Source organism: Piliocolobus tephrosceles, chromosome 5, assembly GCF_002776525.5.
Source record: "Piliocolobus tephrosceles isolate RC106 chromosome 5, ASM277652v3, whole genome shotgun sequence".
Classification (NCBI taxonomy): Eukaryota; Metazoa; Chordata; class Mammalia; order Primates; family Cercopithecidae; genus Piliocolobus; species Piliocolobus tephrosceles.
Genome location: NC_045438.1, coordinates 37,964,425 through 37,989,257, shown reverse-complemented (window position 1 = coordinate 37,989,257; position 24,833 = coordinate 37,964,425). Strand labels below are relative to the sequence as shown.

Genomic DNA, 24,833 nt, shown 5'->3' with positions numbered 1-24,833 from the left:
CACACACACACACACACACACACACACACACACACACACACACACACTGTCCAAACTGGAAAAGCAGCAGGAAATAACAGAAGAGAGGTGTTTGGTGCCAGGTCTGCTCCTGATTAGTTGTTTGACATTGAGCAGTTTTGTTTCCTCATCTGTAAAGTGGGGATAAAATGCTTGCCCTATTCAGCTCATGTACATGGAAACACTTTATAAAGTTCCATAAAAATGTTTACTTATATGCTACTTCTACCATAATTTTATACTGGTGTATTCACTCCCCAGATAAATGCAAACTGCTCCAATGTTTGCCTATAATTCCAGCACTTGGGAGGCTGAGGCCAGAGAATCTCTTGAGGCCAGGAGTTACAGAACAGCCTGGACAACATAGTGAGACCCCATCTCCACAAAAATTTTTAAAAATTAGTTGGGCTCAGTGGCATGTGCCTATAGTCCCAGCTACTCAGGAGGCTGAGGCGGAAGGATCAAGCGAGTCCAGGAAATTGAGGCTGCAGTGAGCCTGGGCAAGAAAGCGAAACCTTGTCTCCAAAGAAAAAAAGAGAATAGCAGTCCCACAAAGGCATGAATGGAATACAGATTGATCTGATACAACTAAATCTTCAACAGGAGAGATAGGAGAAGGGTATCACACACTTGTGCTACCAACTTCCCTTGGGGCATTAATCTAAACTGTGATAACCTAACAAGCAAAACAGAAAAATGCTCCTTTACACAGAGCTGGCATTGTTTTTAAAAAGTATATAAACCTTCTAAGGCCTGTATTTTAGGTTCATCATCAAGTATTCAGTACCCAGCTTGTTTCTCCTGCTCAAGTTAAAATAAACAGGGTTCATGTGATTCTGGGCAAAAATCTCAAGAGTTCAAGTCTGGACAACAGAGTAGCTAGGCTGAAGTCACCTGGGCCAAGACTATCTTGTCTCTCCAGCTTTCTTAACCTGCATCCTGCCCTCAGCACTTCAGAACTCTGTGCTCCCCACTTACTGAAAGAGGAGGATCACACGGATTGCCCAATGAGCCCAAATCCCCTGACCACCTCATTCGCTGAGGAGCCCCATAAACAGGACATTGCTATTTTCAGCTTTTTAACTGTAAGTTAAATATTTTTATTCTCCTTAAAACAGCTGCATCATAAGCAGGTGGGGAGCTGGGTGGAACGAAGGTAAGGAGGGTCTTCTTAAGTCATACGAGGCTTTCCAGGCAAAATCTAAAGTAGGGATGACTTAGTCACATTCATCCATGTAAACCCACCACTGTGTAAATAAGTGTTTAATAAATCTTCTGACGAAGGAAAGAATGACCCAACCAGACTTAGTCCTCTGGTTGTGACCATAGTGCTAGAGAGAGGGTGAATCCATGGGAAGAACCAACCCAACTGCTGGGGAGGCAGCTACAGAGCTCCAGCCAGGTCTCCCAGACTCAGTCCAGGCCTTCTCTGTCAGGACGGAGCTTGGCCCTCACCCTCACTTCCTCAAACTAACATCACCCAGGCACCCAGGTACCTTTTTTTTTTTTTTAACGAGAAAAAAAAGGACATGTATGTGTAAGTCCCGGTTCCATGGGATACTAGCTGTGTAAAAGTGAACTGGTTATTACAAATGTAAGGTTTCAAAACTGTTTTATTAGATCGCTGATTATTCCTCTTATGTGGAAACAAATCCCCTTGTTTGCAGAGAGCATGGTCCTCTTAGGGTATCAATTTCTGACCAGTGTCCTGCATCTCCAGCTTCCCGACTCCCGACTATGGGATATGACACAGAGCCAGCCTGCCTGGATGTGACTCAGCTCTGCAACTTATTAAAGACCTTTGGCAAATCACCTAACTTGCCTGTGCCTCTGTTTCCTTACCTGTAAAATCCTGTAAAATGGCAGAAATAATTTTTTTTTCAATTTTTTTTTTTCTGAGATGGATTTTCGCTCTTGTTGCCCAGGCTGGAGTGCAATGGTGCTATCTCGGCTCACCGCAACCTCCGCCTCCCAGGTTCAAGCAATTCTCCTGCCTCAGCCTCCTAAGTAGCTGGGATTACAGTATGTGCCACCATGCCTGGCTAATTTTCTATGTTTAGTAGAGAACAGGGCTTCTCCATGTTGGTCAGGCTGGTCTTGAACTCCCGACCTGCCCACCTTGGCCTCCCAAAGTGCTGGGATTATAGTAGGCATGGGCCACCGCGCCTGGTCCAGAAATAATAATATTAATAACTAACCCTAAAGGGTTGCCATGAGGAATAAAAAAGTTATTAAAGTAGTTAGAACAGTGCTTGGCACGTACGCACAATTTTTTTTTTTTTTTTTTTTTGAGACAGGGTCTTGCTCTGTTGCTCACACTGGAGTGCAGCGGCATGGTCATGGCTTACTGCAGCTTCAACCTGCCAGGCTCAAGCCATCCTCCCACCTCAGCATGGGACTACAGGTGCTGGGACTACAGGTGCACACCACCACTCCCAGCTGATTTTTTTTTTTTTTTTTTTTGAGATGGAGTCTCGCACTGTTGCCCAGGCTGCAGTGCAGTGGCGTGATCTTCGCTCACTGCAAGCTCCACCTCCCGAGTTCACGCCATTCTCTTGCCTCAGCCTCCCAAGTAGCTGGGACTACAGGCACCCACCACCACGCCCAGCTAATTCTTTGTATTTTTTAGTAGAGACGGGGTTTCACTGTGTTTGCCAAGATGGTCTCGATCTCCTGACCTCGTGATCCGCCCGCCTCAGCCTCCCAAAATGCTGGGATTTCAGGCGTGAGCCACCGTGCCCAGCCGATTTTTATAAAAAAAATTTTGTAGAGATGGGGGTCTCACTCTGTTATCCAGGCTGGTCTTGAACTCCTGGGCTTAAATGATCTTCCTGCCTTAGCCTCCCAAAGTACTGGGATCACAGGTGTGAGCCACTGCACCTGGCCAAGCACTGTTTAACTATAAGCAATTGTTAATAAACACCATATCACTTTATATTACTTGTCATAAAAATCAAGGGATTTTGAACAAGTTCAGAGCAAAGTCACAACCAGGAAGTGGCCATCCATCCTCCTTTCTCCACGTTAAGTGCAAGGCTGGCTAAGTCCACCAAGAGTTGACCACTTCAGTATATTCACCCCTTCTCATTTGCCCCCTTTTGCTACATGCAGGCACACACCTTCCTCCACCTGTGCTTCACCTCAATCCTGTCCCAATCCCAAATCCTTTCCACATCTTCCCAAGCCCAGGGAGATGCCAGCCTCTCTTAGCTGGGAAAGTACCATCCTGCTCTCTGCAGCCCTCTATATTACTCTTGGGCCAAATGTTGCCACTTGCATGCTCTCCCAACTTACACTTTTGTCAATCATGACTTTCTATGTGTGCTTTAGGCTTATGAGGGTCAAGAAGTAGAGTGCTTCTTCACAACAAAGCAGTACAGCATGCATAAAGTAATTCACTCAATATTTACTGACTAGTTTCAAAGAAATAGAAGGAAAAGGAGACCTTCAAAATTATCTTCTTCTAACCCCGTGAAGATGTTCTTCCCAGTGTCAGACAAATAAGTACTCTTGTTATATTGTCAAGAGGCGTGTGAACCAGAGCAACTCTACCTTAAAAATGAGCTGGGTAAAATGAGGCTGAAACCTACTGGGCTGCATTCCCAGATGGTTAAGGCATTCTAAGTCACATGATGAGACAGGAGGTCGGCACAAAATACATATCATAAAGACCTTGCTGACAGAAACAGATAGCAGTAAAGGAGCCGGTCAAAACCCACCAAACCCAAAATAGCGAGGAGAGTGACCTCTGGTCATTCTCACTGCTATACTCTCACCAGCGCCATGACAGTTTACAAATGCCATGGCAACACAAGGAAGTTACCCTATATGGCCTAAAAAGGGGAGGCATGAATAATCCACCGCTTGTTCAGCATATCATCAAGAAATAAACATAAAGTGGGCAACCAGCAGCCCTTTTATTCCTTTACTTTCTTAATAAACTTGCTTTCACTTTGCACTGCGGACGCACCCTGAATTCTTTCTTGTGTGAGATCCAAGAACCCTCTCTTGGGGTCTGGATCAGGACCCCTGTCCTGTAACAATATGTTAAACCTAAGCCATCTTTCCTTAGCATGGGTAACAGAGATTCATGAAGCATGACTGCATTTTATTCATGGGACGTGGTTCTGAAGAACTTACATAATTCAGAACAGATTATTCCATAGTCTAGAGTATGGGGAATGCACACTCAGAACACAGACATGTGCAGTTATTGTGCTGTATTTCTGCTTTACTCATACTTTTTAATTCTATCAGCATTAACTCTCATACTTCTGAGTTTATTTCATAAATTAACAGCGTGTCATGTCCTGGTATCTTTTATCACATCTAATTTCTGTTCCAAAGTTACTGATTTCCAGGATGTTTTTCAGCACCAGTATTACCACACTTAGGTGATATTTTGAAAGCTACAGGCTGGACGCAATGGCTCACGCCTATAATTCCAGCATTTTAAGAGGCAAGGCAGGAAGGTCACTTCAGCCCAGGAGTTCAAAACCAGCCTGGGCAACATGGTGGGATCTCATTTCTATCAAAAAACGAAAATACAAAAATTAGCCTGGTGTGGTGGCGCACGCCTGTAGTCCCAGCTACTCAGGAGGCTGAGGTGGAAGCACTGCTTGAGCCTGGGAGGCAGAAGGTGCAGTGAGCCAAGAACATGCAACTACATCCCAGCCTATACAACAGAGCCAGACCCTGTCAAAGAAAAAAAAGAAAAAGCTATAATAAAGATTATAAATTATAACGGTGAGTGTAAAAAAAAATAATAATAATAATACAAATGTCACCAAAATCCTTACAGAAGTTCTAGCAACGAGAAGAGTTCACATAATACTGCTCCAAGTTACTATTTCTGTTTATAAGAAAATAAAAACATAAAAACTATAAACATATTTATAAAATATAAACATATAAAATGTAAAAAATATAAATGATGCCACTGGGTAAGAAAGCATTTTTATAATTCAGTTGACCTTACAGCTTTGAAAATATGAAATGGCTTCACATATAATTTGGGAAAACATGCTTATTGAAATTTTGCACACAATGTGAAGCTTTTATTAATATTATTTGTATGTGATTAGTTGAAATTTGCATAATTCAATTTGCATATAATGGGATCACACTGTACTGGAAAACAAATTAGCAGGCTGCCTTTTCTCTTGTTTGGAGATTTAGATCTTGAGGGTACTAAATCACTGAAAACTACGCAGCATCCTAGCACGAACATGCACTGCATAATGTGCTCTGAAGAAAATGTAGATTCAGGAGCTCTTGGAACCAAATCACACTATCATAAAATGGGAAGAGAACTCCAGACTAAGCATATGTGTTAAATGTATGTGTGTATATGTACATGTGCATATACAGTCATGTGCCATTTAATGACATTTGATTCAACAATGAACTCCATACACAACAGTGGTCACATAAGAGTGTACCTGAACTGACAAATTCCTATTGCCTAGTGACGTCCTAGTATACCTACCTCATTTTTCCCTACATTTAGGGTAGCCTAAGTGTACAGTGTTTATCAAAGTCTACAGTAATGTAATGTCCTAGGCCTTCAGATTCACTCACTGACTCACCCAGAGTAACTTCCAGTCCTGCAAGCTCCTTTCATATGTAAGTGCCCTACATGTGTGTACCACTGTTTATCTTTTGTACTGTATTTTACTGTGCATTTTCGATGTTTCTGTATGTTTAGATGCATAAATACCATTGTGTTCCAATTGCCTACAGTATTCAACAAACCTGATGTTCAGGTTTGTAGCATAGGAGCAACAGGGTATACCATCTGGCCTAGGTATGTAGTAGGCTATACTTTGTACAAGTACACTCTACGATGTATGCCTTTTGATGAAATAACCAAATGACACACTTCTTAGAATGTATCCCTGTCATTAAGCAATGCATGACTGTATATGTACACCTGTGGAGAAACTGTCCAACCAGTTGTTAAACAATCCTATTTTTAAAGACTTCATGTCAGTCTTTAGTGCTGTATTCCAATATTATCCTTGCTTAGGAAAATAATCTTGATTTTGATTATCCATATTAGTGCCCTCCTTTGTCAGCACAAATATTCAAAATGTGGCAATACTCAAACCTCTTTATTCATAGTTTATCTATGTGATTTTCATTTACCATGTAAATTACAACGTAGTGTCCCAAATGTTGGACCTGCTTCTTCTCCCTTGATGAGCTCCAAAATGGTGCTTGGAGGCCAAAGGCCATGGCCGATTTGGCCCTTTCCCCTTATCTTTGAAATCCCAATGACTTCCGCTGAAAAGACTAATGACTTTATCCCTTCCCTAGTCTGCCCAACAGGTAAAGCATATGACTGCATGATTAAATGGCAACATGGGTCATCTGTAGACCAGTTACTGGTTAGAAAATACAACTCACAACTCCCTGCTGTTCAAAATCTTCTAAAAGCTCAACTGATAATAGGTGATATGATGTCTACATATCCCCTAGATCAGAGTTCCAATGGGTCAGTTTGGCCTGCATTGTGTCTTATTAAACCAGTCCAGAATTTTTGTTATGGAATGTGAATCAGAATGCTGTTTTGGTACAGCACACATTCTCCAGGTAGCTAGGCCTCCCTCTCCACCCCATTCAGATGCAGTCTGTCCTCCATATCTGTGGGTTCTACATCCATAGATCTGACCAACTGTCAATGGAAAAAAAAATGGATGGCTGTGTCTGTACTGAATATACACAGGTTTATTTTTCTTGTCATTATTCCCTAAATTTACAGTATAACAACCATTTACATACCATTTACATTGCTTTGATACCACGGAGCTAGGGAAAGCGGGTGGGACTAACACAAGTTAGAACGCCACAGCTCACTGTTTTTATTATGATTCAGTCCTTTCTCTTGAAAAAACGCTCTTAGAATTACTGTAAGCCTTTGGTTAATTTCCAGAGTTCTGAAAAAGTTAACTTTGGTAATTCTTGCCAGTGTTCTTATTGCTCTCATGGAGGAGCAAATTTCTGGAGGCCCTTACTCTGCCATCTCAGAAGTTCATCTTAATAAAAATTTAAGTTTATATATATATTTTTTGTTATAGGAAAATATGATAGGATGATCAATAAAATACTTTTAAGCAGGACAACACCTTGTCTTAGGATCAAATTCTGAGTACAAACTGAATGGAAATAAAGAAAAGAATGCAAAATTTCTGTTATTTTTTTTAGGCCGGGCGCAGTGGCTCATGCCTGTAATCCCAGCACTTTGGGAGGCTGAGGCGGGAGGATCCACCTGAGGTCAGGAATGTTCAGCCTGACCAACATGGTGAAACCCCGTCTCTACTAAAATTACAAAAATTCGCTGGGCATGGTGGCACATGCCTGTAATCCCAGCTACTCGTGAGGCTGAGGCAGAAGAATCACTTGAACCTGGGAGGCGGAGACTGCAGTGAGCCGAGATCGTGCCACTGCACTCCAGCCTGGGCGACAACAGAGCAAAACTCCATCTCGAAAAAATATATATATATATAATATATATATATTTTATATATATTATTTTTTAAATGGATGGTAATGGTTACCACGTTACTATGATAATTAGGATTCTGTTTGCATAAAAGTAAATGACAATGTTTATAATGAACTGGAAACTTTTCATTGATCCTCAGCATCTATTTAAGCCTTTAAAAAACTGGGTGTGACAACTTAAAAATGTACAAGAACCCTGTTTTTTTTTCTAATTCTCTTAGGAGATACACAGCAAAAAAAAAGTTTGATTGATTAATACCTTCAGATCGGCATTCTGAAAACTTGACTATGATCATGTCATACACACATTCAGAAACCTCAGAAACTCAGACTAATGCTCCAAGTGCTTGGGTCATGTTCAAGGAGCTCCTGTAATTAGGCCCCAGCCTTGCTTTTCCATGTGATCACCAGCTACGGTAAAGTCTCTGCTTCAGCCTTGGCCCATCCCTGTGGCTGTAACATGGAAATTAGATGAGAAGAGATGGGAGTGGACAAAAAAGTTAACTGCAGCCCACTGATGCTCCACACTGTACCTCAAATTCACAGGGTGTTTAAGAATCATTTCCTATATACTACTGGGTACTCACAAGAATTAAAAATAAAAAAATTTTTAAAGAATCATTTCCTGATTAACTGGCAAGTATTATTTAAATGAAAACTCAAAAAGTTTTAATATAAATTTCCTCAAATATTTTTAAGATCTTTTTTTCTACTAAAAATAAAGACACTAAGCACTGCACATAAAGGAAGGCTAGTACTTACAAAAATATTTTGTCAACTTGTTTTAATTAGTATAGGAGCTACAATGAAATCACTTAAGCTTATCTGTCTTAACCTTTGATGTAATTTAACCTCCCCTTATGTTATTTCAGTGTGTGAACCTGCTCCAAAGTGGGTAGCAAATTGAACACAAGGCAGTTACATTCAGTTAAACATGTTTTTCTTTGCTTAGAGTAGGATTTAAACACAAAGCTTTTACTCAGGCAAACCACCCTGTCAAAATAAACATGGAAGCTACACACACACACACACACACACACACACACACACAACCAACTCTTCAATACAGTTAACAACTTGGGTTTTTAACATTCTCTTAATATATTTAGTCTGTCCTCCTAGACCCACCATTTTCTTACTTTGATATTAAAACCCACAAGTCTACCCAGCCTCAAATTCAAACTAAATAAAAAACTACAGGCTTCTATTTTACCTGTTATTTCCATTCTGGCTCTGACACTCTGATCTCAGTAAGAAATCACATAAATAATGACTATAAAGTAGAAGATTCATATTTTCCTTTCTAATAGAAGCCACGTCAAGACCCAAAAGAATATGGACCCAGAATATGCCTGGTTTAGGCTGAACATTAGGATGAAGATAATGGTGTCATAGTTTATCCTAAACGTTTCTTAAAAGTATCAAAGTTTCACAGAATAGATATAGGACAAACACTTTGGTCCAGATTCCACAAACTTTTTCTGAGCACAGAAAGGCTCACCTTCGGTGATGTGCCCAAGGCCATTCCACTAGTAAGTGGCCTTCTCTCTTATATTTCCACCCATACTGCACACAGGACAATTGAGAGCACAGAGCCAGCTTATATGGAGAGGCAGTGACCCCACAGCTTTGTGTAACCAGATAGTAGTATGTAGTTCTACAATTAAGAATAGGGTCTTATTCAAAATGTTCAATCCTCATATTAATCCTTAGAGTCCTTAAAAAGTAGGTAAAAAAAGTAATGGCAAAAATCACAAATTACTTTTGCACCAACCTAAGTAGACCACGTTAAAAAAGCACTTAAACTCAATTACAGTATAAAGATTTCCTGACCCCAATCTTTGCACTCCTTAAAAATAACGACAATCGGCTCTAGTTAATAGAATTGCTAAACTCAAAAGAGGAGGATTTTCCTTCGAAAGATCATTTTCTCAGTATGAAGAATATCAAATTAAGTAGCAGAAAAAGCACTGCCGGGAGAAACAGAAGTTCAGCCTGCCTTGCCTGCATTCTGTTTGGATCAATGGATTGAGTTAACACACCAACTCCCAAGATGATTTTAAGACTACTGTATTTAAATCAATAAAATCTCAGCAAAATGTAGCTAAATTCATTTCTTTATCCTATGCATACCCTAAAATAAATGAAATCCTTACACTCCTTTGTTTTCCACAGGCCTTTTCTGCCCTGCTGAACTTCCTGAAATACACTCTTTCTGCTCCCTGCTTCCCTTCAAAATAACCTGGTAAAATGCTTTATAGTGATCACTCTGGCAGTCATTTTGCTAGGTTCTGGGGAGAAAAGACAAAGCTTTTGCCTGGGGCCACATTGCACGGCCTATTTCTGAAAAGCTGCATCAGCAACCAACAGGCAAGTTATAGAATCTGTTGCAACAAGGAAAAACTTGTCAAAGAAGAGGGCATGTCTAAGTCTTATCCATACCTCAGTAAAAATGAAAACTAGACTCAACAATCAGTCATGACTATGTCTTAGCCTAGCAGTTCACATATACTAACTTGAAGCAACTTGCTATAATATGATTTGATTTCAAGGGAGTATTTCATAAAATTTTCTAAGGAAAACTAAGTAAACTTAGAGTTACAGACTCCCATTGATAGTTTAAGCTAGTGATATTTTAACTAAATGTTCATTCCTTTTCCAATTACTAACTTTTGTGGAACACAGATATAATTTTATGGTATGACCATTCTCAAAGACCCAAAACTATTCATTTCAAAACCAGAGGGGAAAAATAATACAACATTTGTGAAAAGAGTTACCAAAAAAAATCTAAAACTTACTTTCTACCATTAGAGAATTTGTTATATTAACTATGATTATATTCAACATGTATTCTAAATGAATTCTAATTCATATGTCCAAAATTCATCAAAAAATTTTTAAATTAATTATTTAAAAATTATTCAAAGTCATATTTTTTATCATCTATTTCTTTTTTTCTTAGCCCCACTCTCACCCCCAAAGTCATCTTTAGATCACATATATCACAGAACATTAAAATATAAGTTGAGGAAAACTGATTAATTCCAAGGTCAAAAATTTCAAATCTGAATACCTCTCATGGATGAAGCTAACAAATTGTTTTTGTCAGGCTAACCCCAAGAAGTATAATGATTCCATATAAAATATTGATACATACACATGACCAGTATTTCATACCCACAGAAACTGTTTGGATAAAATCCACAATATAGTTTGGTAAATTCACAATTCTATAACCTAATTTAAAATGCAAAACCTAAAAGGGAAGTAAGGAAACCACGAAAGTCTGGTGAACATTTCAAAATGCTTTTACAACAACATGCAAACTTCCACTCCATATGGTCCTAGAGGCAAGTAAAGAGGAGAAAGCAGAAAAGTGAATCAAAATATAAACTATGTGAGGCATAATTACAAATCCAGATGCACACTGTAAATTATGCAGCACAACAGGCCAAAAACAAGGCTCTGCTGATCAAACGGTTAAAATCTAAGTGGACTCTGCTGTTATAACAAAATCCAGGAGAGCTCAGGAACAGAATTGATCCACAGATCACAACAAAAGAATTCCAAAGTCAGCTATGCTCACGCTAGTGAAAGAACCCTCCTCAAAATTTCAGTTACCTCAGTTTCTCCCCACTGTGGGATCAGAAAGGCCATTTGCAGTAGCTCCAGAAGGTCTCGTTCAAAAAACTGGACTTGCCCTGAGGCCAGCAGGAGAATGAATACTACAGATTCTCTGGGCAAAATTTGCACAGCAAGAGCTCCCAGATCCAAACTTGCAGAGAAACGAAAGGCTCCCCCAGGCAGCAGAATACAGATTTGGAAGACCAGCATTCACTGCACACTCCCTGGGGGAAAGCCAAGGTCTGCACTGGTTCTTCCAACAAATCAGTGTGTGCATTCATCTCTGGTTGGGAAGCAGCCACCCTACACCACATTACAAACAGAGAACCAAAAACTCACCTAGAAAAAACTAAAATCCCCAAATCACGGCACAACAATTTGCTTTTCCAAACAGCTCTATGGTTTGAAAAAAAAGCTCGTCACGAACAGTATCATGTTATGCTCACTTTTGCAGATAAAACTTGGGCTTGGCAAGGTTCGGCAGTCTGGCAAAATGGCAGAGCCAGATCTTCACCTATAACCTGTGTCTCCCAAATCTCACACTCTTTAGAACAGGAATGAGTTTGGAAACCTCTTCCAAATCACAGACATCTGAGAAGGCACAAAGGCTGCCTGCATCAGCATGTGTGAATAAACTCTTAGTTCAGTCGAGTGCTATGTTCTCATTTTATTAATATACACATGTAATTTCAGTTCAAGTGCCAGAAGGAGAAAAACAAGAACTTTCTTATGATTCAGCATTTAAGTCTGTTATCATGAGCAACTTATGGGCAATTTAGCCTTAGGAGGCCTCAGTTTGCAGCCTGGTTCTTGAGAAGAGGCAATTACAAGTAAATAATGAGTCTTTATCTACAAGTGTCAAAGTCCTACATAGCTGGAAAAAAACTACAAGGGATTTTAGAAATGTGCAAGAAGAGATGGGTATTGAGCACTGGAGCTCAGCTGTTGACTTGACAGCAGTGAGTGGCCAGAGACTCGGAGAGGAGGTAAGGGAGGACAGCAGGAGTTGCAACCAATTTTTTTTTTTTTTTTTTTTGAGACAGTCTCGCTCTAACACCCAGGCTAGAGTTCAGAGGCATGATCTCAGCTCACTGCAACCTCCGCCTCCCGGGTTCAAGCGATTCTCCTGTCTCAGCCTCATGAGTAGCTGGGGATTACAGGCATGCGCCACCATGCCCAGCTAATTTTTGCATTTTTAGTAGAGACATGGGATTTCACCATGTTGGCCAAGTTGGTCTCGAACTCTTGACCTCAAGCGATCTGCCTGCCTCAGCCTTCCAAAGTGCTGAGATTACAGGCGTGAGCCACCACACCTGGCAGGTTGCAACCAATTCTGAGAAACAGAGCCTTCCAAATTAAAAAGTAAACACAATCTCATAAATGTAATAGCATTACTGTGCACTGGTATACAAATGAACTCAAAGTTGCTAAACTTTATGCCATGCCCAAACTGCTTTGCCTACAAGTAATTTCACAACTTACCTCACGCTCCCTTACCTTTACCTTTATTTCTATATGGATGTTAACATAATCATACAAAACTGTAAAATTTCTAACCAGCAAAGACAACCATAAACGAGTCTGAAAAACAAACAATAAACTAGGGAAAGCGTATGTCAAAAAGTACCCTGAATACACAAACATTTTGTGAAAATCAGTAAGAACACAAATACCCTATTAGTAAAATGGACAAAAATCACAAACAAGAAAAAAAACACAAATGATCAATATAAATATAAAAAGATATTCACTGACGATCCAACAAATGCAAATATTATCACAATGAGATGTGATTTTTCATCCATCTGATTGGCAAAGATGAAAATGGTTATCGAAATTTACATTACAGAGTGTGAAGAAACTATCAGCACTGATGGTGTAAACTGGCAAACCTCGTCTGCAGGAGCAGTGTGGCAATATGTATCAAACCAGTGATCCTACTGCTAGGACTTTACCCTAAAGATAATCACATGCTAGTTATGAACTCTGGTCCATTAAGTACAGGAAGTGCCAGTTCAAATGTTCACAATCTCCCAAGCCAAGACCAGGAAGTCCTTCTGTGATGGAAGGATCAGATCAACATACGTGTACAATGTGTGAGTAAAGTGCTCCCTTGGTCAAGTATTTTGTTTTACAAATGTAATTTCAGTTCAAGTACCAGCATGACAAGCATAAGGCTTTTTTCTTTTTTGAGACAGCATCTCGCTCTGTCACCCGGGCCAGACACAGCTCACTGCAACCCCTTCCTCCTAGGCTCAAGCAATCTTCCCACCTCAGCCTCCCGAGTAGCTGGGACTACAGGCACGCACCACCACATCTGGCTAATTTTTGTATTTTTGCAGAGGCGGGGTTTTGTCATGTTGCCCAAGCTGGTTTCGAACTCCTGGACTCAAGTGTTTTGCCCACCTCAGCCTCCTAAAGTGCTGGGATTACAGGCATGAGCCACTATGCCTAACCCACAAGACCTTTTAAAAGTAATGTAAATGTCCCTGTTCAGTACAAAAACCATATTGGCGTTTTTATACTGAATTTCAGTCCTGTCCTCTAAAAACCTGCATATAGTTTTTCATTATTTCTGTACGTATGTGTGTGAGTCAAGACGGACCCAACATCAACAAGATTCCAACTATACAGCATGGGGGTCAGGCACACTTCCCTACAGCCAAGCCTATTCTCAGAGCAAGAAGGGAAGGCCATCTCTGAAGCTTAGTGTCCTCATACTCAAATGTAGACTGCGGACTACAGGGGTCACACCTGACTCCTATTAAACACTCAAAAAGGGGAGCTGTGGCATCTTCACTGTTCCTGTCACTAGGAATGGCTGCTTCTCCTTTCTGTGAGTTCTACAGCCCCAACACACCAATCACCCAGGAATCTTCTCTAATTTTCTTCTGCACTACAGCACATCACCTTCACTACTAAAACTATATGCCTAACATAGTGGAACTGTATTACTACTGAGGTAAAGAAAGTCACTGTGACATATAGGCACTGCCCAGTAAGAACGGATCCAAGGAGCTGGAAACCATTTAGAAGAATTCTTTGAGCTTCCCTGTGTTTTCAGGCATGTACACTTCTGCCTCCACCACTGCAGGCACTTCTTATTTTTAATGGTAGGCCCTCTTCAAGGCTTCTGGCAGCACTGTTCTGGGCTCTCTGTGTCTGTTCATTGACACCTATCACCAGCCATCTCGGGCTCCCACTATCAGATTATAGACTGTACCTGTTGCCAATCAAAAATAGCCAGAACTTGATTCTGTACATTTCTGTTTCGACTTCTGCCCACTGAGCTGTGTTAGGCATAACAACTAGTGTGTTATACTAAATATTATACTGAAATAAGCATCACACTCAGGAGTGCTCATTTATAAAACGAAAACAAAACTTATGATTCAGTTTCAACATTAGTGTCAAAAGATTCTCCTGAGATGACTTTATAACTTGAAGGAACATGATCTAAAGTATAATCAAACCTATGCTTACCCCTAGGGAAAAACATACATTTTCAATGTGTTAAGTAGCTGCTTAACTTACCTGAGCAATTTGATACCTTACTAACTTTTGTCTGAATTCATCCTCTTGATCACCGTTAGGAAGGAATAGACCTTAAGGCATTCTATTTTTAATGAATTTCCAATAAAATGAAATAAAGAGAAATGTGAATTATGACACCTGGACCATCTTTTCCTATCCGACTCTCTGTAATTGTTCTTGGTGGGAAGGGGGGTACTATGATTTGAGTGGCAATATATTTTGAAGGGGTCCAGAATATGCCACTGTGGCATAAAAATTAAAGAGCTGAAAGTGACTAAGTTCCTGAAATCTCTTACTGGCCTAAAAGCAGAGGCTCTCAAAAAGAATTCGATTAACATAAATCCCCTCCCCAAGAGCAACCAAGGAAGAGTGACTCATCACCAGAGATGAGAAGTCTTCACACCACACCAAGTTGATATTACCACAAAACAATCGTATCTTCCATGTATTCGCCAAAAGGCCCACTGATCTTTCCAAAAAGTCCTCTGTTTTCCCATAAGTTCTCTTTTCTCCCCTCCCCCTTCCCCTATTAAAATAACATACAAGCCCCTACTTCTAACCACTCCTTTGAGTCACATTTTTCTATGATTAAATGTCTTTTGTCTTGCAATCTGTCTCTTGCCAATTTAACTTGCAGATCCTCAATCACTAAGCCTAAGAGAGTAGAGAAAGTTTTTCCTCCTTGACAATTTAAATCTACGGAATACACTATGAGTATATATGAGAACAATGCTAACTTTCTCATTAAATGCCATCTAAGCAATTATGTGACTACATTCAACACCTGGTCTTCCTCTTTCCTCACTTTTTTTTAAGCTTCCTCTTAATATCTTTCTTGTTTCTCACTCTTAGACTTTTCAAGTATTACCCTTATCTGTATAATTTAGCCAAAATAATTTGTCTGAAAAATCGTAACATTTTAAAGTATTAGAAATGCTACTGACTTTTTGCTAGTTTATAAAAAGCTCTCAAGTACAATTAAGCTAAAACATCCTGTTGATTAAATAAAGCAAATTGCTATTTCACTAACCACTGAAAACTGGAAGCTTTCTAAACTATACAAAATTAAAACACACACAGTCACACTGTACAAAATAGCACCTCCCCTCACTAGAGTTTATTGTTTTAAAAACTGGTAAGATGTTGACAAAAATAAAATGACAAACCAAGATAATTAGTACAGCTTGGCACAGAGATATACACTTTCTACCTAGGTATGAAAAATAAACCATAGGGACAAGCCCCTGCCTCTAGAGAAAATCTTACCTGCTCAGGTGGTCCCAATCCCTCCCCCTGGCATCTAGTTCTCTGATGTTAACCTCAATTAGTAACCTCACATGGCTCAGAAAGCATGGGGCTGCTGCTGCCCACAATTAAGACAGGCTTTCCATACAGCAGTCTTGGATCCTGCAACACTGTCATCCTGATGGGCAGTAAAGCAGCAAGGGCCATGTGCCCTCTGCTTCATTGATCAGCGGACCCACAATTGAGGGTCCATGGCAGGCACCACCTCCAATCCTTTATTAGCTGTATTAAAAGATACTCATTCTGTTAAAATATGTAATTTTACAAACTTGTCAACAACCTATGATTACCCCCTTTTCAAATTCAGCTGACTATGTCCTTGCTTATAAACCTAGGGGGGCGGTTCTCCACTGGCTACAAAACATCCAGATTTGACTGTCTGACCCAGCCCCCTTTTCAGCCTCCAGTCCTACCACAGCACCTGACACCAGCCACATCAAACTCCTGGAGCAACCAGAACTCAAGGCCTTTTCTCACCTCCCTCTGTTTGGAACATCCTTTCTCTATCTTTAGAATTCACTGTCTCTCTTCCTGTAAGACTCAGCTCAAATGTCCCCTCCTCCAGGAAACATCATTTTCCCCACTGGGTACCCACAGTACATTATCATGGCTCCTACTGTTTCCATGTCTCTCTGCCAGCTTCACAGTGAGCCCTTGAGGGTGTGGATTCTGATGCCCCCAAGTATAATTTAACATTGTACTTCTCAGTCATAGGAGACAGTAGGTGCATAATAAATACGTAGTAAATGGATGAGCGCATAAACAATGAATGAAGATCTAATGAATCCAGTAGGTGCCTGGAGAGAGGGAAGGGTCTTGTGTTTAATTCTCAGTAACACTAAGCCCTGGCTGATCCCCCAAAGTACAACCTGTGCTCCTCACCTCCTTCAGCTACACAACTCCACGTACTCATGTGACTTCTCCATCTTCAAATCCAGTACTTAGATTTAACCCAATATTCTGCCATTCATATGTTCCTGCTCTTTCACAGTTGCCCCTGTTTAATACATATAATAACTTACTTGCATTTCTTTCTCTTTTTTTTGAGATGGAGTCTCACTCTGTCGCCAGACTATAGTGCAGTGGCGCAATCTCAGTTCACTGCAATCTCCACCTCCCGGGTTCAAGCAATTCTCCTGCCTCAGCCTCCTGAGTAGCTGGGATTACAGGCACGTGCCACCACATCTAGCTAATTTTTGTATTTTTAGTAGAGATGGGGTTTCACCATGTTGGCCAAGATGGTCTCGATCTCCTGACCTCGTGATCTGCCTGCCTCAGCCTCCTGAAGTGCTGGGATTGCAGGCGTTGAGCTACCACGCCCGGCAGCATTTATTTCTATATAAGGAAGATGTACCCATTTTTACATGTTGCTTTTTGCTTGCTTATTTTTAGCTAAATCATCTGATTTTTTTCCCAGTAAACTATAAGGAAGAGAAGATGGAGGAAGAGTAGATAATCATTTTGAGTCAAAGCAGTGCTTGAATAAAAACGTGCATGGTACTACAGTCTTTTTCCACATTAATGTCTTAGTGTCTGTTCTTAACAGCACAATGGCTTAACAAGTTTTTTAGTTGGATAAGGTTGAACAAACCACAAAATTTACAAAGTTGTTGTTGACAAGGCTCATATCTGCCAGGCCCTGTGCCAAAGTCTTTCACATATATTGTTTTCCTTCCAAAAAAACACCCCAAAGGATTGCATTTAGAAAACGGAGGCTGAGAAAGGTTAGATAGCTTGCCCCAAAGCCATTGTGCTAGTTAAGTTATGGCACCTAGCTTTACATCCAGGCCTGAAGTACCCAGTCTTTTTTCACTAAAACTTTAAAAACTCCAGACCTTATTTTATAAGATTAGAATCATGATGCAGACAGAATTTCAAAGGTCTATGCTTTCATCTTCACTAACTCTATCGTCAGTTACTAAAGTATCATCTACACATTATTACTTTTTTTTTGAGACAAAGTCTCACTGTCGCCAGGCTGGAGCGCAATGCTGCGGTATCGGCTCACTGCAACCTCCACCTCATGGGTTCAAGCGATTCTCCTGCCTCAGCCTCCCGAGTAGCTGAGATTGCAGGAGCCCGCTACCATGCCCGGCTAATTTTTGTATTTTTAGTAGACAGAAAGAGTTTCACCACGTTGGTCAGACTGGTCTTGAACTCCTGACCTTGTGATCCACCCGCCTTGGCCTCCAAAAGTGCTGGGATTACAGTCGTGAGCCACCATTGCCCAGCCATCATTAATACTTTTTAAAATCTCTGTTTGCTACCAAATCACTAAAGACTACAGAAGTCTCCAACAGAAATACCTCCAGCCTTGGAAAGTCCCCCTATGTATGATAGCACGTGCTCCAAATTCCGGATGCAAATGGGGCCCTCCAGTTGCTGAGACATTTTGGAGAATTTGCTGAGCAATTCTCCAGCATGCCTTTAAAACAACCACGGAATGATGAGACCATGGGGAAACGTACCCTGACCACAGCAATGTCGAACTGGTACAACCTTTCAACAGGGCAATCTGTCAGCATGTATTAAAAGTCATGAAAATATGCATATCCTTTGACACAGCAAGTCCATAGGAAGAATTTTTCCTCAGTACGTGCTATGGTTTGAATGTTTTGGTCCCTCCAAGATTCGTGCTGAAACTTAATCCCCAGTGCAACAGTATTACGAGGTGGAGCCTTTAGAAGGTGTTTAGGCCATGGCCGGGCATGGCGGCTCACACCTGTAATCTCAGCACTTTGGGAGGCCAAGGCAAGCGGATCATGAGGTCAAGAGATTGAGACCATCCTGACCAACATGGTGAAACCCTGTCTCTACTAAAAATACTAAAATTAGCTAGGCATGGTGGCACGTGCCTGTAGTCCCGGCTACTAGGGAGGCTGAGGCAGGAGAATCGCTTGAACCTGGGAAGTGGAGGGTGCAGTGAGTGGAGATCACGCCACTGCACTCCAGCCTGGCGACATAGGGAGACTCCATCTCAAAAAAAAAAAAGAAGGTGTTTAGGCCATGAGGGCTCTCATAAATGGGATTAGAACCCTCATAAAAGTGCTTGAAGGAACAAGTTCATACCTTTCACCTTTTCTGCCATGTGAGGATGCTGTGATTCTCACCAGCTACAGAATCTGCTGGCTGTGACCTTGGACTTCCCAGCTTCTAGAACTGTGAGAAATAAACTTCTATTGTTTATAAATTATCCAGACTGAGGTATTTTGTTGTGGCAGCAGAAACAAACTAAAACATGAAGTAATTAAGTAGACAAATGCCCAGAAATATATGAATAAGAACCTAAAGGTAAACAATAGTGGAATGATCAAATTTCCAAGGTGCAGACATATGACGATGCACCGGTATATTTACTGCTCTGCTAAAATGTCCACAAACGATTCTATGTGTAAAAATCAAATTATAATATATATGACTTTCTTTTTACAGAAACTGTATACGTACTTTTAAAAGTTTTGTGAGAAAAAAAATTTAAGGCTGCAAGAACATATATCAAAATACTAATAATGTTGATCTCTTAAGTGGTGGAATTATGTGTTTAACCGGAAAGGCAAGGAAAGCTTTTTTCTACAATGTTTATTTTATTACTGGTAAAATAATAAAATTACACAATATTTTCAAATAAATAAAGCCCTTAAAAATGCCAAAGAGTTGGTGATCAAAATCAGTCAGGACAGATTTTTTTTTTTTTTTTCTGTAAAGAATCTCTTCTGATAGCTTCAGGTTCTTTAAATTATTCATAGCTAAAAGCCTGAAGTAAACTCATAGGAAGATTAAGCTGCAAGAGATTTTCCCGTTTTATCTCCTGTTTTCAATTCTCCATAGAATGAAATATATTTTTGGACCTACAGGAAAATTGACATTGAAGGTTTAGTTTCTAGAACTTAAGGACAGATCACAGGTCCTGTAACAAGTAAAGAATGAGAGAAAGACGAGACTGTGCATAGAGTACCATGAACGGCGCACAGAAGAGCTCTTCACTTTAATACACAAAGTGTACAGGAAGAATCTTTGATGCATGAGGCAGTATTTTCTGCCAATCTCCATTAAAAAGGTGAATTTCAAAAGACAACATCCAAAGGCAAATACTTCTCGAGACCCAAAAAACTGACTTCTAGATAAGGCAAGAAAATGTTTTCTAAGATTATAACGGTAGTCTACATACCTTAAATCCTCAACAGATACTCCTTGATTTGAAAACAAACAGCAAGCAAACATTTTTCATTTTCCTTCTGATGGATATAGGTAATTTAAATGTAGTAGGAATTAAAGTAAACATCTAAAAAGAAACTACTTAAAATATATTACAAACCTGGGTTATAAAAAGTGTCTTTAGTGACCTAAATATGCAGCAAAACACAAATCCTGTGCATAGTGAGCAGGTGGTACTCCAAAAAAATCTACTTGTAAACAGATATATGGAATTCAGAATGCATTTTCCCATGGAAACATTGTTATAAAGGTGGTTAATTCCCAGTCTTCTCCACAAAGTCTATTTAGTTGTTAGTGAGAAATATTTATCCCACACCTGTATTATGTGAATGGTACTGGTGGTCTAAATGAAGACACCCACAATGCTAGGGGAATAAGAATGGCTCTCCTTTCGCTCAGAGCTGAAGCTTCTCAGTCGAGTCCCTCTCCACAAAGGGTTTCCAGGTAAAGAGATGCCACCCTCAAGGTCACACTCTCTTCCTGTGGGGAGCCCAAGTTGAAATGATCAGTCAACTGGGAGTCAGGGGAGTGTGTGGAAGAAGGCCCTGCCCCTATTATTTAAGGTGAGGTAATTCTGAAAGGCCATCCCACCTCCAGAGCTCCCCAAGAGAGGATCAACTGGGGTCTCTGATACAGACGCAACACAGTTCAACTCCTGCTTCTGCCCAATTCTGCTTCCTTCCCTCCTCCACTAGGAATGATGCCAAGAGCACTCCCAGTAAACCTCCAGCACGTGTATCTCTGCTCAGACTATTTCCAGGATCTAAGACAAACCGCTAACATTTCATAAGCTGGTACTGTAAGTCAGACATTGTTCTAATCTATCTAGTGTATGTAATCTATTTATTTTAAATATATTATATAGATATTTTACTACATCTGTATGGGTAGGTACTACAATCCCATTTTACAAAGCAGAAACCAAGGCTCAGAGAAGTTAAATGACTTGCCCAAGGTCATTTGACAAGCAATTTGAGGAGCCAGAATTTGAATTTAGGTCCACCAAATGGAAAGCCAATCTCTATGCAAACGAACTCCATCTGCTAGAAACAGTTCCATGAATTAAGGCAGACTCTGCTGCCCACGGGTTCTGGTGTCAGTCAGGAATGAGTGGAGTGATGAACCATGGTCATCCAATAACAGGAATTTATAAAAGTACGTAAGAGCCAGGCCCATTGAAAACTAGATACACCATGATCAAGGTTTCAAATACTTTTAGTCCTGAAGCAAAATTGCAGAGGCCTAATGGAACCAGAATGAAACTACATATCTACCTTTTGATAACTAGATTCTAAATATAACCATGGGTAATCTTGTGTACCTACAATGAAAATGCAAACAGTATGTGCAGACAGATTACTATGTAAGAAGAGGATGGCGTGGTCTTTTACTCCAATCCCTGAAAAATAAGCCTCATAAACTAGTATCTTAAAATTAGTATCCAATAAATTTATTATTAGAGGTATGATATCCTAAGAATTAATATTAAACTTACTCAAGATGCACAACTGCAGCCAGTTCAACTTCTCCAACCACAACTACACCACAGCTTCCCCAAGCTCTCCCCAGCTAGTAATCTTCCTTTATAGAATAAGTATTTATGCCCACTTGACAAACTGAACAAAATAAAAGTTAATATTGCCCTGCCCTGGTGGTCACACTGCCCAAGAGCTACAAGACACGAAACCATTCTATAAACTCCAAACAACTACAAATAAACACTATTAATTTTAAGTGAAGTCATTAAGTTTGCATGTTTGCAGATGTAGATAGCTGACTTGAACGGTGAAAACAAACTATTTACAAGTTTCAACGAATATCAAGTACCTCATTTCTTGTAATAATTACTAGATTCGTAATATTCATAATTACAAAATCTAATGTCACGGTTAAGTAAAACATTAAAATACACTTAAAACTAGTACCAATAATAATTTTAACATTAAAAATCCAAATATTGGTCCTTAGTTGATTTTGAGAATTGACACGTCTCTTGCCCCTTCGTTTAAAAATTCACCAGTAACACCTCTCCCAAACCTAAAGTATAGCTGTAAATAGCAAAGAAAAAAAGAAAGAAAGAAAAGAAAGCAAAAAAAAAAAAAAAAAGGCATTTGTAATTTCCGTATTCATTGATTTTGCACACAGGAGTCCTCAGCATACAAGTTCAGTTATCATCAACTGCAGAATTGAGGGGGGGTTCTTCAAATTAAGGTGAATCATTCACGAAGACTTCACACCAAGTCAGAACCAAGAACTGGGCATCATAAAATTTGGTTCACTCCTCTAATATAAGTTACATTCTCTGCCCCTGACTATGGGAATGTTGGCCCATTCCTTTTTCTCTCCGACTTTCACTTAAGCTCCTAATCAGAAATATAGCTCTTCACATACACTGTGCTGCTAAATATACCTGAGTTTGCCACTTCAGAGAATAATAGGGGCCCCTTAACCAGTTTGATATGTACAAACTAGGAGGTACAAGTAGCCTAAGAAAAAAATTTCCTCTCGCCACCTTAAAGTGGACTAATCTTTTGGAGCAAGAAAAAAAAAAAGGAAACTGAGAACCTGAGGCTTCCATATAGGCCAAAAAAAAAAAAAAAAAGGAGGCGGTAGGGGAGGGGGTGGCAGAGCAAACCAAAACCACCAGCAGAACAGGAATGCAAGCTCCCTGAGGACCAGGATGCCTTAGTATTGAACACGGTACTTGGAACACTGCAGGTAGTTAACCTTTTTTGAATAAATAAACGAAAGCTGTCATCATTGTTCATGCACTCTTTGTGAGAAACTTTAAGCTCATTATATATGTAACCGTTAAAATAACAAGAACTGGGAGCATAACAGGGAAGGGACACTCCGAGCCTCTCAATAACACTAGGAGGGAGCCAGGGTAATTTTTTTTTTCAAGTTTACACATGAGGAAATTGAGGCTCAGGAAGACTGACCTTTCCAGGATGACGAAGCTCTAAATGGCTGAGCTAGGAGTCTGTCCTACCCAGATTCTGAGCACCTTTCTCTCTGCCACATCAATACCAAAATGAAGGTTAAAGCCAGGAGAAAAACAAAAGAACATGAAGAACACAGGCTACCCAAAACCAGTATTCTGAGACATTCACAAAGGGGGTAAGTTTGTTTCTGAAAATAAATAAAATCTTCCTATTTCAATATTGCAGAGACACAGCCAACGGGGCCTACAGTTCTGTTTCTAACAGGCGACAGTCAGCCGCCTATGTTCAGAGTGCTATAGGTTGCTTGTTTTAAGTGCAGGTGCCCTGAATAAAAAGTGCCTGATCTGGCCGGGCGTGGCGACTCATGCCTGTAATCCCAGCACTTTGGGAGGCCGAGACGGGCGGATCACGAGATCAGGAATTCGAGACCAGCCTGGCCAACATGGTGAAACCCTATCTCTACTAAAAATAACAAAAATTAGCCCGGCGTGGTGGTGGGCGCCTGTGATCCCAGCTACTCAGGAGGCTGAAGCAGGAGAATCGCTTCAAACCGGAAGGCGGAGGTTGCAGTGAGCTGAGATCGCGCCACTACACTCCAGCCTGGGCGAAATTGCTAAACTCCGTCTAAAAAAAAAAAAGTGCCTGATCTACATAAAGAATGGTTTAAAAACCTGAAAACCTGAAGCTGTAAATTAAAAGCCAGATATAACAATTGAAGTCTCCCTTCATTAAAATACCTACGTTGTCTTCCTGGAAAAAGTGCCTGACTAGAGGAATTCAAAGAACTGTCCAAATGAGTAAAAGTGTCTGCCCTGCACCTTCTAACGAAAACCACGGCTCTGTAAGGAGAACAGAAATCCTGTCACATCTTGGCCAGTTCCTAAGTGTCCCCTCAAAAAGAGCATTCAGGCACTACCTAAGATTATGAAGCTTCCTTCTGACAATGTTAAGCAGAATGACATAGAGAATGATTTTTTTTTTTTTTTTTTTTGACTACGGGCTGAGAACGGAAGTCAAGTTCAGATTCTCTTCCTTCCTCAAGCAAGCCAAAAAATTAAGAGCAAACACAGAGGCCCTAAATGTCTCGAGGCCTCTTCACCTGTGGCGATCGACGCAGCAAGCCTGGGTGTGCCGAGAATTGAGGCTCTCCCTTACTCTGGGGGTTACGGGTGGCCTCGGAGCACCGAGAAGAATGAACCGGTGCCTAAGTTTTCAGTCGGATCATTCTTCTCAACTTGGGCGGCTCTTTCCTCCCTTCCTTCCTCCCTGCGGCCCGGCACATACGGCGGGGCAGTGCCAGCGCGGGCAGCAGGCTGGGCCCGAGGACAGCGCTGCCGCAGCCTGGAGTCCCTCAGAGTGTGGGGCGCGGGCTGCCCCCCGCGAGGACACCCGGCAGGGGCCGCAGATCCGTCCCCGCCGCCAGGCGTGGGGACCGCGAAGGGGCAGCCGCGGCGGGGCGGAGGGGCGGGGTGAGCACTTCCTGACTCTCGCATTGTCCACGCACCGCCCGCGCCACCCAGGGCCCCGCCACCGCGCCGTCCCCGTCGGGGAGGAAGTTGGCGCTCTCCCCGCCAGCCCCGTCTTACCGTTTTTGGCATCGCCCGCGGCTGCAGCCCCCGCGGCGGCCGCGGCGTTCGCGGCGCCAGTCCCCGCGCCTCCGGCGCCCGCCGCGCCTCCGGTGCC

General features: G+C 41.0%; 1 protein-coding gene across 1 annotated transcript in view; it reads right to left on the bottom strand.

The window, feature by feature from the left end:
• Positions 1 to 24,833, bottom strand: part of HECA (hdc homolog, cell cycle regulator) — a 45,488-nt gene that overhangs the window by 19,776 nt on the left and 879 nt on the right. The window contains exon 2 of the mRNA XM_031935548.1: positions 24,737 to 24,833. This exon is cut by the window's right edge and continues 22 nt beyond it. Coding sequence (XP_031791408.1) covers positions 24,737 to 24,833 — 97 coding nt within the window. The remainder of the gene's footprint in view (positions 1 to 24,736) is intronic.